This window comes from Pelobates fuscus, chromosome 7, assembly GCF_036172605.1.
Source record: "Pelobates fuscus isolate aPelFus1 chromosome 7, aPelFus1.pri, whole genome shotgun sequence".
Classification (NCBI taxonomy): Eukaryota; Metazoa; Chordata; class Amphibia; order Anura; family Pelobatidae; genus Pelobates; species Pelobates fuscus.
In genome coordinates, this window is record NC_086323.1 from 143,040,904 (window position 1) to 143,055,827 (window position 14,924).

A 14,924-nucleotide genomic window follows, 5' to 3' on the forward strand; every position below is an offset into this window, starting at 1 on the left:
GTGTAATACAGAGATACTGTGTGTAATACAAGGACTATTGGAGAGGGGCAGTAAATGTAATATAATAGAATTAAGGGAGGAAGACATGGAGAGGGGGGCAGTAAATGTAATATAATAGAATTAATGGAGGAAGACATGGAGAGGGGCAGTAAATGTAATATAATAGAATTAAGGGAGGAAGACATGGAAAGGGGGGCAGTAAATGTAATATAATAGAATTAAGGGAGGAAGACATGGAGAGGGGCAGTAAATGTAATATAATAGAATTAAGGGAGGAAGACATGGAGAGGGGGGCAGTAAATGTAATATAACAGAATTAAGGGAGGAAGACATGGAGAGGGGGCAGTAAATGTAATATAATAGAATTAAGGGGGGAAGACATGGAGAGGGGGCAGTAAATGTAATATAATAGAATTAAGGGGGGAAGACATGGAGAGGGGGGCAGTAAATGTAATATAATAGAATTAAGGGGGGAATACATGGAGAGAGGGGCAGTAAATGTAATATAATAGAATTAATGGAGGAAGACATGGAGAGGGACATGGCACTAAAAGACCCGTGTGAGTCAGGCTGGGGCTGCCGGGAGTGGACATGGGGGAGATATGTGGCGGGACATCAACACTAAATGCCATGTCCCCCGAGTATTCAGAGGTTTGGTTTTATATTTTGTGTCTCCAATATGTACTGTGATGGTTTTCCCTTGTGTATGTCTTGCTATTACTGCATTGCAGAACATTTAAAAGTTGACAGTTGACAGTTGACAGTTAACTCCTTGAGCCGTGAATAGAAATTGTCAGTTGACTCCCAGGCTATGTGTCGTGTGGTCCTTGGGAATGGGAATTATGCTGTGTGTCCTGCCTTCTGTATGATGAATCCTGAGTACCAGCGGAGAGCCCTTGGATTAACCCCTGCCGCTCCGCTACAAGGCTCCCATTGGCCCACGTCATTCCAGCACCCCCACACACGAACGTTTTGAGGGCGTAGGCATGACGGTGGGCCAATCACTGGTGTAACAGTAGTGTACATTAAAAAAAAACTAGAAATTTGACTGTGAAATAATAGCAGTCAGTTTCCTTCACACGTGTGCGTTTCAGGGCCTGCCAGGGCACAGTGTCACACCAGTGCAACTCATATCTGGTGTAACAGTAGTGTACATTTAAAAAAAAAAAATACAGGGGGCTTGTTGTCACCTTTCGGGGACCCTTGGTGTTGTACGTGGCTGGGTGGAGGAAGAGACCTTCAATGACATCAGTGCGGACAAGGAACGGGACATGGCTAGCTTGGTATCCAACCTTGTGCAAATGGGGAGTTTGCAGTTGTGCAAATGGACTGTTTGCGGTTGTTTGCGATGCGTTAAACGGGGAGTTTGGTCTGTCACTGTGAAGTGGGCGTAACCCTTACACTACCTGATCGATACAACATCATACCTGATGTTTTAAAGCACGTTATTCCAAACAATTTAGGAATGTTAGGTGATTTATGCCCTTTATGGATTAAAACCAGACTCAGCATCAACTATGTAATTTTCCATGGATTTGGAGTTTTGCCATGGATCCCCCTCCGGCATGCCACAGTCCAGGTGTTAGTCCCCTTGAAACAACTTTTCCATCACTATTGTGGCCAGGAAGAGTCCCTGTGGGTTTTAAAATTCGCCTGCCTATTGAAGTCTATGGCGGTTCGCCCGGTTGCGAACATTTGCTGAAATTTGCGTTCGCCGTTAGCGAACCTAAAATATTTTATGTTTGCGACATCACTAATGCCCATGACTATTTCCAGTTAACTGTGGCTTTCTGAATTTTTCTAAGATTTTCAGGTTGCTACTGCTGTGTCAGTATCAATGGATACTCAGAGGCGAAAGACTATTTTCAGATTGTCATGGTGATTGCCAAATTCCTCGGATTCTTTTGACAAAACGGATTTCAATCCAAAACGGATTGCAATAATGACATATTCAAAAATTGAGTTTTCCAGAAAAAGATATTCACAACTGGCTATTTACTGCACAGACCGTTATTGATGCTTTATTAGAGGGTTCAATTAAAAAGAGATACTATAGGCATCAAAAAAATTCTAGCTTATTGAAGCAGTTTTAGTGTATAGATCAGCGTTTCCCAAACTGTGTGCTGCGGCACCTTGGGGCGCCACTACATGCACACCTGGGTGCCGCGGAATGTTTCCCTGGTGCTATGATTATATCACTGCGGGAAACATTACTGCTGAACAGGGGCCCGGTCGGGTGCAGTGACCGGATCCCTGTAATGTTGGCCGGCTGGGAGGAAGTGACAGCCTGTCACTTCCTATGAGCAACCTGCAGGGAGGCAGCGCGGGAGGGAGGCAGCCGTAGCGTGAAGGGAGAGAAGCACGAAGAGCTCCAGACCCCTCACTCCCACCAGCAGCAGGACTCCAAGCCACCCTCCTGGCACATAAGGTAAGCTGACAGAAGGGTGGCTGAAGATATAAAAAATAAATCACTTGTATGTGTGTGAGTGTGTGTATGAGTGTCATGGTGTGGATGTCAGGGCCTGCTCTGTTCTGTTCTGATATCTGACATTGGCTTCTGGTATGCAGTACTCTTTTTACAATTCTTTTTTCTGGTTTTCTTTATGCTTGGTTTTCTGTGTTCATTGCTTTATTCCGTTCCTGGAATTCCCAGTCTCCTGGATTTTTTCATATCAGGGATTCTCAACCCAGTCCTCAAGGACCCCCTACCAGTCCAGGATTGTGCATGAATATCTGTATAAGTATGTATGTATGTTTGTGGTAGTGTATGTGCATACATCCAAGCAGTCAAACACCAGCACAACACACAAGCACATTCCTGCAATCTAACTCAAATATTACATAAAACACACCCCTTCACTCAAACACAAATACTTCAGACAAATGTACATCTGAACATTACATTCAGACACACCCCTGCAATCAAACACAAACATTACATACCAACACACCCCTGTATTAAAACACAATAACTATATACAAGCACCCCTTCAAACACCAACACTGTACATTACACTACAGTGCCAGTAAATGCCGCAGTGCTGTACAGATATGCAACCTAGAAATTTTGACTTGGGGTGCCTTGGAAAAATACTGAAATATTAAGGGCGCCTTGAACCTAAAAAGTTTGGGAACCACTGGTATAGATCATGCCCCATGCAATCTCACTGCTCAATTCTCTGTAATTTAGTTAAATCACTTCTGTTTCTGTTTATGCAGTCTAAATGAAACACACTGTGCGATAAAGGAAGTTTAAACATAAGATGTTTCCTTACAGGAAGTGTTTAGGAAGGCTGTGTAAGTCACAAGGAAGGTATGACTAGGGCTACATAAACAAATTGATTTAACTTCTAAATGGTAGAGACTTGAGCAGTGGTACTGCAAGAGCATGATCTATACAGGAAAACAGCTTCATTAATCTAAAGTTCTTTTGATGCCAATGGCATTGGCGGATCCAGGGGGGGGGCAACGGGGCAATTGCCCCCCCCGAGATTCTCCCCTGCCGGCTAATGCAGGGCTGACATTGCCCAAGCGCTAGCCCTGCAATGTGCCTGCGGACCGGGGAGGGAGATCAGTGATCTCCCTCCCCCGGTCCGCAGGCACATTACTGACAGCCGACCGGAAGGGGAGGGTGAGAGGACCCGGGAGCTGTTACCAGCAGCTCCTCCGGGTCCTCCTCTCGCGAGATTTGGAGCGTTGCCACGGTTACCACGGCAACGCACCAAATCTCGCGAGAGTGAACTCTAGCCCTGGAGCGCGGGCTAGAGTTCACTGGAACCACTGGACCACCAGGGATTCCCCACTGGGACCACCAGGGATCCAGAAATGTCCCCCCTCTTCCTCAATAAAGGTAAGAAGGGAGGGGGGACATAAATATATTTTATTAAATACATTTTTTATTTTTTTATTAAAAAGCCTCCCTTCCCTCCTCCCCTCCCCCCATACACACTGCCCCCATACACACTGCCCCCATACACACTGCCCAACATACACTGCCCCCATACACACACTACACACACTGACCCCATACACACACTGACCCCATACACACACTGCCCCCATACACACACTGCCCCCACAAACACTGCCTCCATACACACACTGCCCCCATACAACACTGTCCCACAAACACTGTCCCCATACAACACTGTCCCACAAACACTGTCCCCATACACACTGCCCCACAAACACTGCCCCATACACATACTGCCCCGCACACACTGCACACCTATACACACACAGTGCCCTACACACCCTGCTGCCCCCCCCATACACACATTGCCCCAAACACACACACACGACCCCCCCATACACACACTGCCCCACACATACATACAGTGCCCCCCCATACACACACTGCCCCACACAGACATACAGTGCCCCCATACACACACTGCCCCCTAACACACACACTGCCACCCTTACGCACTCACACTCACTTCACCGCTCACACACACACTGCACCTTTCACACACACTTCACCCCTAACACACACCACTTCTCCTATGCCCTATATCCCAGCAGACCCCAGGTAAGTTGTCAAACTGTTCTTAAACGGTATGACTACTTACTCCGGGGTGGGATCCTGGCACTACTGGCACCATAACTACTACACTGAGCTGTAGTGGTTATTGTGCTAGGATTATTTTTTTTAAATAATTTACAAGTGCCCCTCCCGAGATCAGGCTCTGGATCCGCCACTGGCCAATGGTGTCCGTTTAATGGTAGGCTTTCTAGAACAATGATTTCCAACACATTTCTTCAGGATACACAAAGGGACCCGTTATTTTTTCAGAATACTTATTGGAACAGAATTGCGTTATGCCTAAATCCTGGGCTGCAGATGTGCCTTGAGGGTCTCTTTGGGACTCACTTCCACTAATGGTCCCACTTTTATAATTATTCTTATTGGAACCAAACTGAAGCATAATTAAATCCTGTATTGTTGGTGTGTTTTAAGAACTGTATTGGGAACCACTATTCTAGAGAATTCTCAGGAATAATCTTGCCCACATTGATAATACCTCTTACACCATATAAAAATAAAAAATAAAAATGAACAGATAAATCTTATGCTTCACTTTTTTTAGTTGTATCTTTTAAAGAATCACAGTGAACAGGTGTGACCTTACTTGTGCTATCCCATGTATGAATGTACACCAGAGATCAAGCAGGAGCACAAATAAAGCTCTGGTAAATGTACTCTTGTGATTTTTTTTAAGGTGGAAAACCTTTTGTAACATGTGCAGAGACATTAATACATTGACATACAACGATCAATGACACCGACAATGCCATTTTGTATGGTGCCTCCTGGGACACAGATATATCTTTTCAATTAGTTACAAGTTACATTTTTATTTTTGAATAACGAAAAAAAAAAAACACAATCAAGGTTTGTGCAATTTCCAACCAAGAAAAAGACTAATTATTTTACCACAAAAAAAAATTATGCTGCCACGCAAATATTAAGAGTTGTGCCTATAAAAGTGGGTGACTGGTTAAAAGATGGATTCATCTTCATTCTATATGGCAGCTCTTTGGCAACAATGGACAACTTACCGGGCAACCTGGTTAATTACTGATGCAAAGTTTGTGGGTCCATACAGCTGAACTGTCCGTAAGCTTTTAAAGTATGCCTCAAGGACCCCCTGAATGCCAACACAGTTAGGATTTTCAGCATCTCCGTTCTAGGAAAAAGGGGAGGAAAATTTAGTGAGATGGAAATAATCACATATGTTAGAAGAGTAATAATTACGTGAATTCAGAGAATATGGCTAACCAGTTTCTAAATTATGCCATTTAAAAAGTTCAGATTTTTTTTTTAAATCAGAGTAGCTATAAAGAACATAAACAACATACATCACATCCCACAATAATCAAATTAATATATATATATATATATATTTTTTTTTTTTTGGCAATGGATATAATGGGAGAAATGGAAATGACAGAATGTGGTATCTTTAGTTGTATAACACAATCACATTTTTCCCAGTGTAACCCTAATTATACTTAAAGGGACACTATAGTCACCAAAAGTACTTTAGCTTAATGAAGCAGTTTTTGTATATAGATCATGCCCCTGAACTCTCACTGCTCAATTCTCTGGTTTCATAAGAAATAATGGGTGTTGGCTAATAAGGGCTACTACAATGCTAAACTAGCCACTGCCTAGTCACTTGCTTTGAAACACCTGGCTCTCCACTCTAGAACATGCAGAGTCACATGAATGTACCGGTAGGTGAAAACACTTTGATTTGTTTAATGTGCTATTTTAACACAGCACCCCCTACAGTGAAGTCAGTGGAACTACATGCTGTCTATTTCCTGTGTGACACTGTCTATGCTCTGTTCTACTGCATTACCTGGACCTGGAAATTGCACTTAAACTAATATGAATCTTACAGAGGAAAAATTACCCACAAATAACCTTTTACAGCTATTTATAACTGGTAACTCTCAACTATATTTTACAGCATCACCAACAAAAGTCAGAGGAGGGCCATAAACGAATAGGTTCAAACTTACAAAGGGTAAGCAGAGAAGGAATTGGGAGAGAAAGAAAAAATAATATTTAATTGACATTTTATGCTAAATGGCTTATTCACTAAGCTGTGACTTGAGGTGAAATGTAATTGCATTATTGAGATTTTTTTTTACAGTTCCATTATTCTGTCCAATATTGTGCAAGAGACTAGCAATTCCATCATCAGTCAAATCCAGACTCACTGCTTAATGAATAAACCTCTATGTTTACTCCAATATATTCTTGCATATAAATATATAGCAGAAATGTCAAAATATGTCACAAGAAGATGTACAAACCAGAGCGAATTCGTGGGATATCTTGCCATCTGGTGGGATCTTAGCACCAAAGCCATAAGCCGGAAACAGTTTGTCGCTGTCATAGTCCTGGATAATCTCCCCGACAGCTTTTAATGCCATACCATATGCGTTTAGTTGGTAGGGATTCATATAATGCAGCGAGGTGGGCTGAGAGGGGTTACCTGAGGAGACATCACAGCAATCAGAGTCGACTAAATTTGTGGATCATCCTCCAGTAAAATCTATTCATGCCGAAGAGACGTAAGATTTATTTTAAGATTAGGGTGGAATTGAAACATTTAATCCTTTCAGTGCCAGATTGTGTGCCCAATGCACCGCAGTACAATGCATTGGACATATCTCCAGAACACAAAGAGTGAAAGTGCTCAATGCAGATTCAGATTTTATTTAATATTTTTTTTTTGTTTTGTGTTCTTGCTCTTTCATTAAATATTGGAAATATTTAATGAACAACTTAGCTGTTTTTATAAAAAAATATATAGCTCTTCTAGTAAGAGGGTATCCATTCAAAGGTTTGATGCACAGAAATTGGAAATGTCAAGTGTCATTTAAGTGACACTGTAATGATCCGGTGATCATAGCTGCCCCGCACCATTACAGTGCTCCCAATAACAGGAGATACGTTGCAGGACATCAGGGGAGAGGTCCGGGGAAGAGACCTCTCCCCTGAGGTGCTATAATTGAACTTGTCATTTTGAAAAAGTCAAGATTTTTCAAGTGAATCTGAAGAAGTGGAACATTTGTCGCATTAAAGTTGTATATACACCACTAGTTTTATTAAGATAGTTTCATACTGAGAGGGTTATTTACCAAACACTGTGTTAACAGTTCACACAACATTTAGACACAAATGTCTATCTTGGCATAAAATTTAGCAACTATTAAAATATGCATTTGTCTGAGCAGAACCCTCAAAACCTCTTGTTCATGTTAATCAAACTTGGTGCTTTATTTTTATGCTTTGTCCGTCCACTGCACAGAGCTACAGAATATGTTAGTGCCAGTAACGTTAATAAATGTATCCAAACGCCACACTTCAGTTAATAAACTATTGAGATTTATTTGACCAATTAGGGCAACCCAGACACTTACAGGCATCCTCCTAAAATATATAGAAAACCAATGATACAGAAACTTTGATGGCAAAACATATGGATGGTTTCTCAAGCACAGAAAAGGTTAAGGGTTGTCATTCTGCATGTCTTGCCTGTGGGGAATCACTTGAGATTAGTGTTGGCAGTTAGACTCTTGTACATACTTAGGAATCACTCGGACTCTAAGACACTTTCAGAGAATCGTTCAAGAGACTTGTTAATTTTCCTGCCTTATTAACCTGGGGGTGAGCACTCTGCTCCTTAAGTGCCACCAAACAAGTCAAATTGTACATTGCGCTGAGTATCGGAGAATCAATGGAACTGAAACTCTACGAAGCTCAACCAGGGATAGCCTTGCAATATTGCTGTTTGGTAACAAAGCATTGATATTCCATATTCCAGGAATATCTCGATTGTCCTGAATGATCTCACATACAGTGAGAAGAGAACTGCCAGGATAGTTATGACCCTTCAGACATCTACGTATGGCAACTATTACATTGCATTCCGGTTCAGTTCTTTTTTTTAACAGTTCAGATGCCCTCTTGATGATCCACCTTTGTATTACAGCCAAAAACTGTAAGAGTGTTAAAGGAAATTTAGTCCAATAATAGTTAAAGGACAAAAATCTAAATGAATAGCAGTGCACAAGAATTGGGGCTTGCTCCCATTGAGTTACTGCATGAAACACAATAATATTTTAACTTAACCATTAATCATTAATTCATTTTAAATATAAAATATGTGAAAACCTTTTTCATTGTTGTATCCACATTAGTATTAACAAATAAATAAGTGTACAATGTGGAAAGGAGTAAGTGAGAAGCTCTACACACCTAAAAGCGGTACCCCCTACACCACTTTAGAAAATAAACAATATAAATACATACGTTAGGTGGAGCTTCTAAATAACTGTTTAGTAGATATCCTGAAAAATAAAATTATAAAACACTATTGCAATACAATATTGTCAAATATAACATATAATAAATGCAAGAGTGGTGTCACTCACAAATCTGGAGTCATACCCTCATATGACTCAATGATGTGCACTTGTGGACCATTAAAAGGATGTCCAGATACCTCTTCTGTGCAATGCTCTGTCTTGTTCCACCTTTGACCAGCTCAGGATAGTGCAGATGCCAAGTCAGAGAAGTTTCTTCCAAAAAAAGGTGCTTTATTGGTTTTAAATACACTCAAATATCAAAGAAATAAAATATAATATACCAGATCAAGTTCTGGGTCAGCTATATGGTCCAAACAAATGTCCAAAGTATCCAAAATGCGTCATTGAGTCATATGAGGGTATGACTCCAGATTTGTGAGTGACACCACTCTTGCATTTATTTTATTTTTTTAAACTCTTTATTTGTTCACTGACAGATATTTGCACTATTACATAGCATTTCTGTGGGTGGCTTACGCAGAAGCCGTACATTCCATTGTGCGTTATTATGCCGTAGAGGGCTTGCGCAGAAGCCAGCTGTGCAGGTATGAATATTCGTTATCTGTCAAGTTTTTTATTTTACATTTTCGGGGGGTAGGGTACAGAATGAGAAACGGGGGTAAACATTTATAATTTAGTTGTTACTGTGTAGACTTGTGCTGGATATGTTATATTATACATCAAGGCGCCTGATTACGTCTTTCGTTCTTAAGTTCTTTTTTATTTATTCTTGTTTCTATTGTTTCTTTGTTTATCCAGTGTGGTTATTCTGTGGTCTAATGGTTGGGGTGGGGTACAGAATAAAAAAAGAGGGGGACGTGGTAGGGTGCCTTATTGCAGCGTCTTTTCTTAGATTTTCAGGCTGTGGGTTGTCTTGGTCGGTTTTGTGTCTGGTTTGTTGTGTGCTTTGTAGTCCGGATTGGGTATGGGAAGGGTGGTCGGGTTTTGGGGTTATGACGTTTCTCTTCAAGGTAGCCGGATAGGAGGGGGTTCGGGGTGTGTGTGTACTCCTTTTGTCGGTCCTCTTGTCTCCCCTGAGTCTTTGCTGTGTGTTTAGATCATTGCTTTACTCGTGTGATTGTCTGTGATGTTTGGGGTGTTATAAGATCATGCTTTATGTCGGTCTGCGTCCTGTGGTGTGGTCCTTGTTGTTCCGTTCAGGGTTAGTCAGTGGGTGTCTATTCCCTAAGTGTTCTGTATGTTCCTTTCTAATGTATTTGTTTTCCCTCTCTGTTGTTGCCGTGGTCGAGTGGTGAGTTCGTCAGATTTAGTGCGTTCGGGTTTTTGGGTGTCTTGTGTGATTTGTAGGTTTCTATTGTGTGGTATCGCTGTTGTTGGTTTGGTTGGTTGTCTTATTCTTTGGGGAGTGTGTTGTGAGATGTTGCTTGTGTGTAAGATGTATCGGGGTGTGTTCTGGTTCTGGAAGATGTGGTGTTTGAGCTAGTGGGTGGGGGGTTGGAGGTATTGGGTCAGTGTGGCATTTACGGTTAGTGTGGCTTAGTTTTGTCTCAGTATGTGTTTTTGTTCCTTTGTTTTCTAGGGTAGCGTTGGAAATTCATAGAACCATGGGTCCCATATTTCATGAAAGTGTTTGGTCGTGTCGTGGACCAATGCGGACATTTCGTCCATCTTTATGGCGTCTTTTATTTTCTTTTTGACTGTGTCTATTGTAGGTGTGTCTGGGCTGCCCCATTTTTCCACTATTGCTCTCCTTGCGGCCAATGCGATTTTAGCTATTAGTTTGTTTTGGGCCCTAGGTGTGTTTGCTAAGGGTTTGGACAGGAGCCATATCCATGGGTTTAGTGGTACATCTGTATGTAGGAACTGGGATACCATGGCTGCTATCTGGCGCCATAGCTGTGATGTGTGGGTGCACTCCCACCACATATGGAGGTATGTGCCCTTGTTTCCACAGCCCTTCCAGCATAAGTCGTTGTCTGACCTGCCCATCTGTTTAAGTTTTAGGGGGGTGAGGTACCACCGCATGAGCGTCTTGTAGGCTTGCTCTTTGTGTCTAACGCAAATTGAAATGGTGGCTGTAGCTTCCCATATTTCAGCCCAGTCAGACGGGTCCTCTGCTGGTCCTATATACTCTTGCATTTATTATACGTTATATTTGACAATATTGAATTGCACTAGTGTTTTATAATTTTATTTTTAAAGATATCTACTAAACAGTTATTTAGAAGCTCCACCTTACGTATGTATTTATATTGTATCCACATTGTTGCCTACTCCAGTCCCCTACTACAACACCAGCAGAGGTTTGTTTAATTGACTCATACACACATTTTTAAGGGGCATTATAGCATTAGAAATACAAATATGCATTCCTGATGCTATATGGCTCTAGTCATCCTTTAAGTGACCAGGCCAGTGCTGAGTGGGTTAAACATTTTGCGTTTTTTTAACCTTTTAACACTGAATGTGCCGATCTTCTCTGTGAAGCTCTGCCTCTTTGGTTAACGATCTCAGCCAATCCAATGATTCCTCATAGGAAAGCACGGGGAGGCTAGTGCACAATCAGAAGGATTATCTGACTATTTGACTTATTAGCTGTACTTGAGGAAAACCCTTTGCACGTCTCCTACAAATTAATCTATTTTTTATAAATAGTAATATAGTCTTGAATGCTTAATTTGACCCATTCAGCCATCAGTGACGTAGACATTAAAATAAGTTATGCATTCCTATCAAAATACACATGGATCAGAATTAACTGAGCTGGAAACACATAGCATTTGGCTACTTTGGCCTAAAATTTCCAGTTTTCTTGATATTGCTTTACAATTCCCAATTTAGTAAATAAGTCCCTTACAGTACTGACTGTCAATGTTTGAATATTGAAGCTGGTTTAGATAAAATATTCAGCATCTGCCCGGCATGCATCTTCTTAATTGGTCTAAATAATCTAGTTAATCATTGTATCGAGATGAAATGTGAAAGAGGTATCCCCAAAAAAATCTGCAGACTTGTGAATTTAGTGATAGCACAGCGGTGCCAGCGGCTACGAAATTGATACTTGCCAGGGAAAATGAAATTGCATTTATTTTGTTCTCTCACTAAGATAGGAGTCCAAAAATAGCTAATAGTTTCTAGGCGTCGAGCAAGATAAACATTTAAATGCATCCTTCAGATCAGGTATTTTTTGAGTACAGTTTCCAGAAATAGACTGGGCCTCGCTCTGCGACTGCGTCTGTGAGTCTATAGAGCTGCTTCATTAAGTGGAAAGCTGTGCCGACACTTTCTGTAAAGCCCGACACTAAGCTCCATCCTCACACGGGCAATCCGTGGCGCAATGTCATCATAGCAACCTGCTCAAGTGGTCCCCCTCGCCCTCCCCTGCTCCTTGTTATTTTAAGGTCTCCAACAATTCCGCAATTAATTGGAAAGAAGGGGGGAAAGTTGTAGGGAGTTAAGGCTTACCATTTGATGCTGTAAAATCAATGGCTACCGTGAAGTTTAATTGCGTTCTGCGGAAAAGTAATAAGAGAAAGCGAATTACAGATTACAAATCACATGTGATGAGATGCCTTAATAATTCCCTGCTTGTAAAATGTTACAGATGACAATGGTACACAGTCCTCACGGCTCTTTATCAAAATCTACAAGTTAAAATTCAGAGTAGAGTCCCAGTAAGATTTTCTATATATATGATTTTTTTTTTTTACAATATACTGGATTATGTATCAGATAAAAATCATGCATTATGGACGTGATGAATTAAAAATATACATAATAAATAGACAAGTAATGAATATTGTCATGTATGAGCTTAAATCAGGAATTGGCTCTCCAACTAATGGAAAAGTACATTTTTATTTTTACTTAAAATAAGAAGATTACAATATTATAGACTCTGTACATATTATTTCATAATGCATGAATGTAATTGAAAACCTATTTTCAGTGCATTGCATGACAAACTTCTGCTCAGTGGGGGTGGCCATCTTTAGGTCCTCTTTGGTCAGCTAAGAGCATTATGCGACATGCAGTCCATAACATCTGGAGTGCCAAAGGTTGCCTACCCCTGAGCTAGTGCATGGTCACAAATCCTAAATTCAGGTACAAGTTGTAGGCCTCTCAAAAATGCACTCTGAGATAGTTACAGGTGCTCCTCACACATGGACTGTGGCTGGATAAAAGGTTCTTAGAACAAGGATAAAACTGGGTTATTTACCAAAGTGAGAATTCAAAGTGAATTAAAAGTAAACAAAGGTCAAAATAGCCAAACTAGAAAAATTCTCTCAATCAGCTATACTTTTAATTCAGCTACTCTGGCCTTAAATTGATAATTCACTCTGAATTCTCACGTTAGTAAATGACCCTGAGAGTTTATATTATATGTAATCTTTTTTTTTCCAAATAATGATAAAATATACAGTGACAATGTTCCTTTAAAGGGACACTATAGTCACCTAAACAACTTTAACTTAATGAAGCAGTTTTGGTGTATAGAACATGCCTCTGCAGCCTCACTGCTCAATTCTCTGCCATTTAGGAGTTAAATCACTTTTGATTTTGTTTATGCAGCCCTAGAAACACCTTCCCTGGCTGTGACTCACACAGCCTCCATTATTATTATTGTTAAATCCTTTTGTTTATGAACCCTAGTCACACCTCCCTGCATGTGACTTGCACAACCTTCCATAAACACTTCCTGTAAAGAGAGCCCTATTTAGGCTTTCTTTATTACAAGTTCTGTTTAATTGAGATTTTCTTATCCCCTGCTATGTTAATAGCTTGCTAGACCCTGCAAGAGCCTCTTGTATGTGATTAAAGTTCAATTTAGAGACTGAGATACAATTATTTAAGCTAAATTACATCTGTTTGAAAGTGAAACCAGTTTTTTTTTTCATGCAGGCTGTGTCAATCATAGCCAGGGGAGGTGTGGCTAGGGCTGCATAAACAGAAACAAAGTGATTTAACTCCTAAATGACAGCGAATTGAGCAGTGAAATTGCAGGGGAATGATCTATACACTAAAACTGCTTTATTTAGCTAAAGTAATTTAGGTGACTATAGTGTTCCTTTAATTAGAGTTGCAATGCAATGCATGATACCCCAATGTTTCAGGGTTTTATTGGACACTGCAGTCCATCTGGCAGCTTTCTATTAAATGTTATACAACACGCAGTAGATCAGGCTACGAGTATTTGAATGTGCTCTACGTTTGTAAGACTTTTGTGCAGATCTCTCAAAGAAAGCTTTTTTGAGTTATGCTTATCTCCTATGTTGAAATTAGGATGGGACCCACGGATATTGGGGTGCTTTATATACTCACGATGACATACATAATATAAGAAGGCGCAGTTAGCTTACCCTCCTTTAATATAATCCACAAATGTGTATTCAGACTCAGCTTTAAATGAGAGAAGTGTCACCTATAAAAAAAAAAAATGATATTATGATAATAGTTATAAATAGCATTAAAATCTAATTATTTATTATATTTATATATAAATCAACAACAAACTCCATAGCAATGCACAATTGAATAGGGAACATGCTAAAATGAAATGTAACTATATATAACATATTATATAAATGTAGTATAATATACAGCAGGGGTGCCCAGACGTTAAGTTACATGCTGATGCAGCATTACTCACAGTTTAATAAATAAATGAGTTCTGCAACAGTCAGGTATGTGTCATTTGGGGCATCCTTGCTATACACTGTTAGTGACAGATAGAGGACTCAACTCTTTTGAGCTTCCAGTGAAACATGAATTGATTATTGGATAATTTGGAATCACCTTTTAAATTAAACTACTCAGTAGATGAGATAAAACCACAACAAAAGTAATCAGACAACTCCATATAGAGGGTAGTACTTATATGGCATATTGGCAAAACTAGGTGTTACAATAATATATTACAAAGATATTCTTCTTGTAAGAATTACCCTCATATAACACACAAAGTAAAAAATGTATCTTGTGTGAAGCAATTGATAAACGGTTTGATAAAACTTAGCACTCACATGGGTAGGTGCCTTAAAGGGATTCTCCAGGCAGAGTCTTTTACTCACCTG

At 40.3% G+C, this 14,924-nt stretch overlaps 1 protein-coding gene across 1 annotated transcript in view; it reads right to left on the reverse strand.

Annotated features, from left to right (window-relative positions):
* Window positions 1-14,924, reverse strand: part of CPNE9 (copine family member 9) — a 367,849-nt gene that overhangs the window by 42,836 nt on the left and 310,089 nt on the right. The window contains exons 14-17 of the mRNA XM_063426739.1: window positions 14,211-14,272; window positions 12,316-12,362; window positions 6,829-7,010; window positions 5,563-5,690 (exon numbers count right to left, since the gene is read on the reverse strand). Coding sequence (XP_063282809.1) covers window positions 5,563-5,690; window positions 6,829-7,010; window positions 12,316-12,362; window positions 14,211-14,272 — 419 coding nt within the window. The remainder of the gene's footprint in view (window positions 1-5,562; window positions 5,691-6,828; window positions 7,011-12,315; window positions 12,363-14,210; window positions 14,273-14,924) is intronic.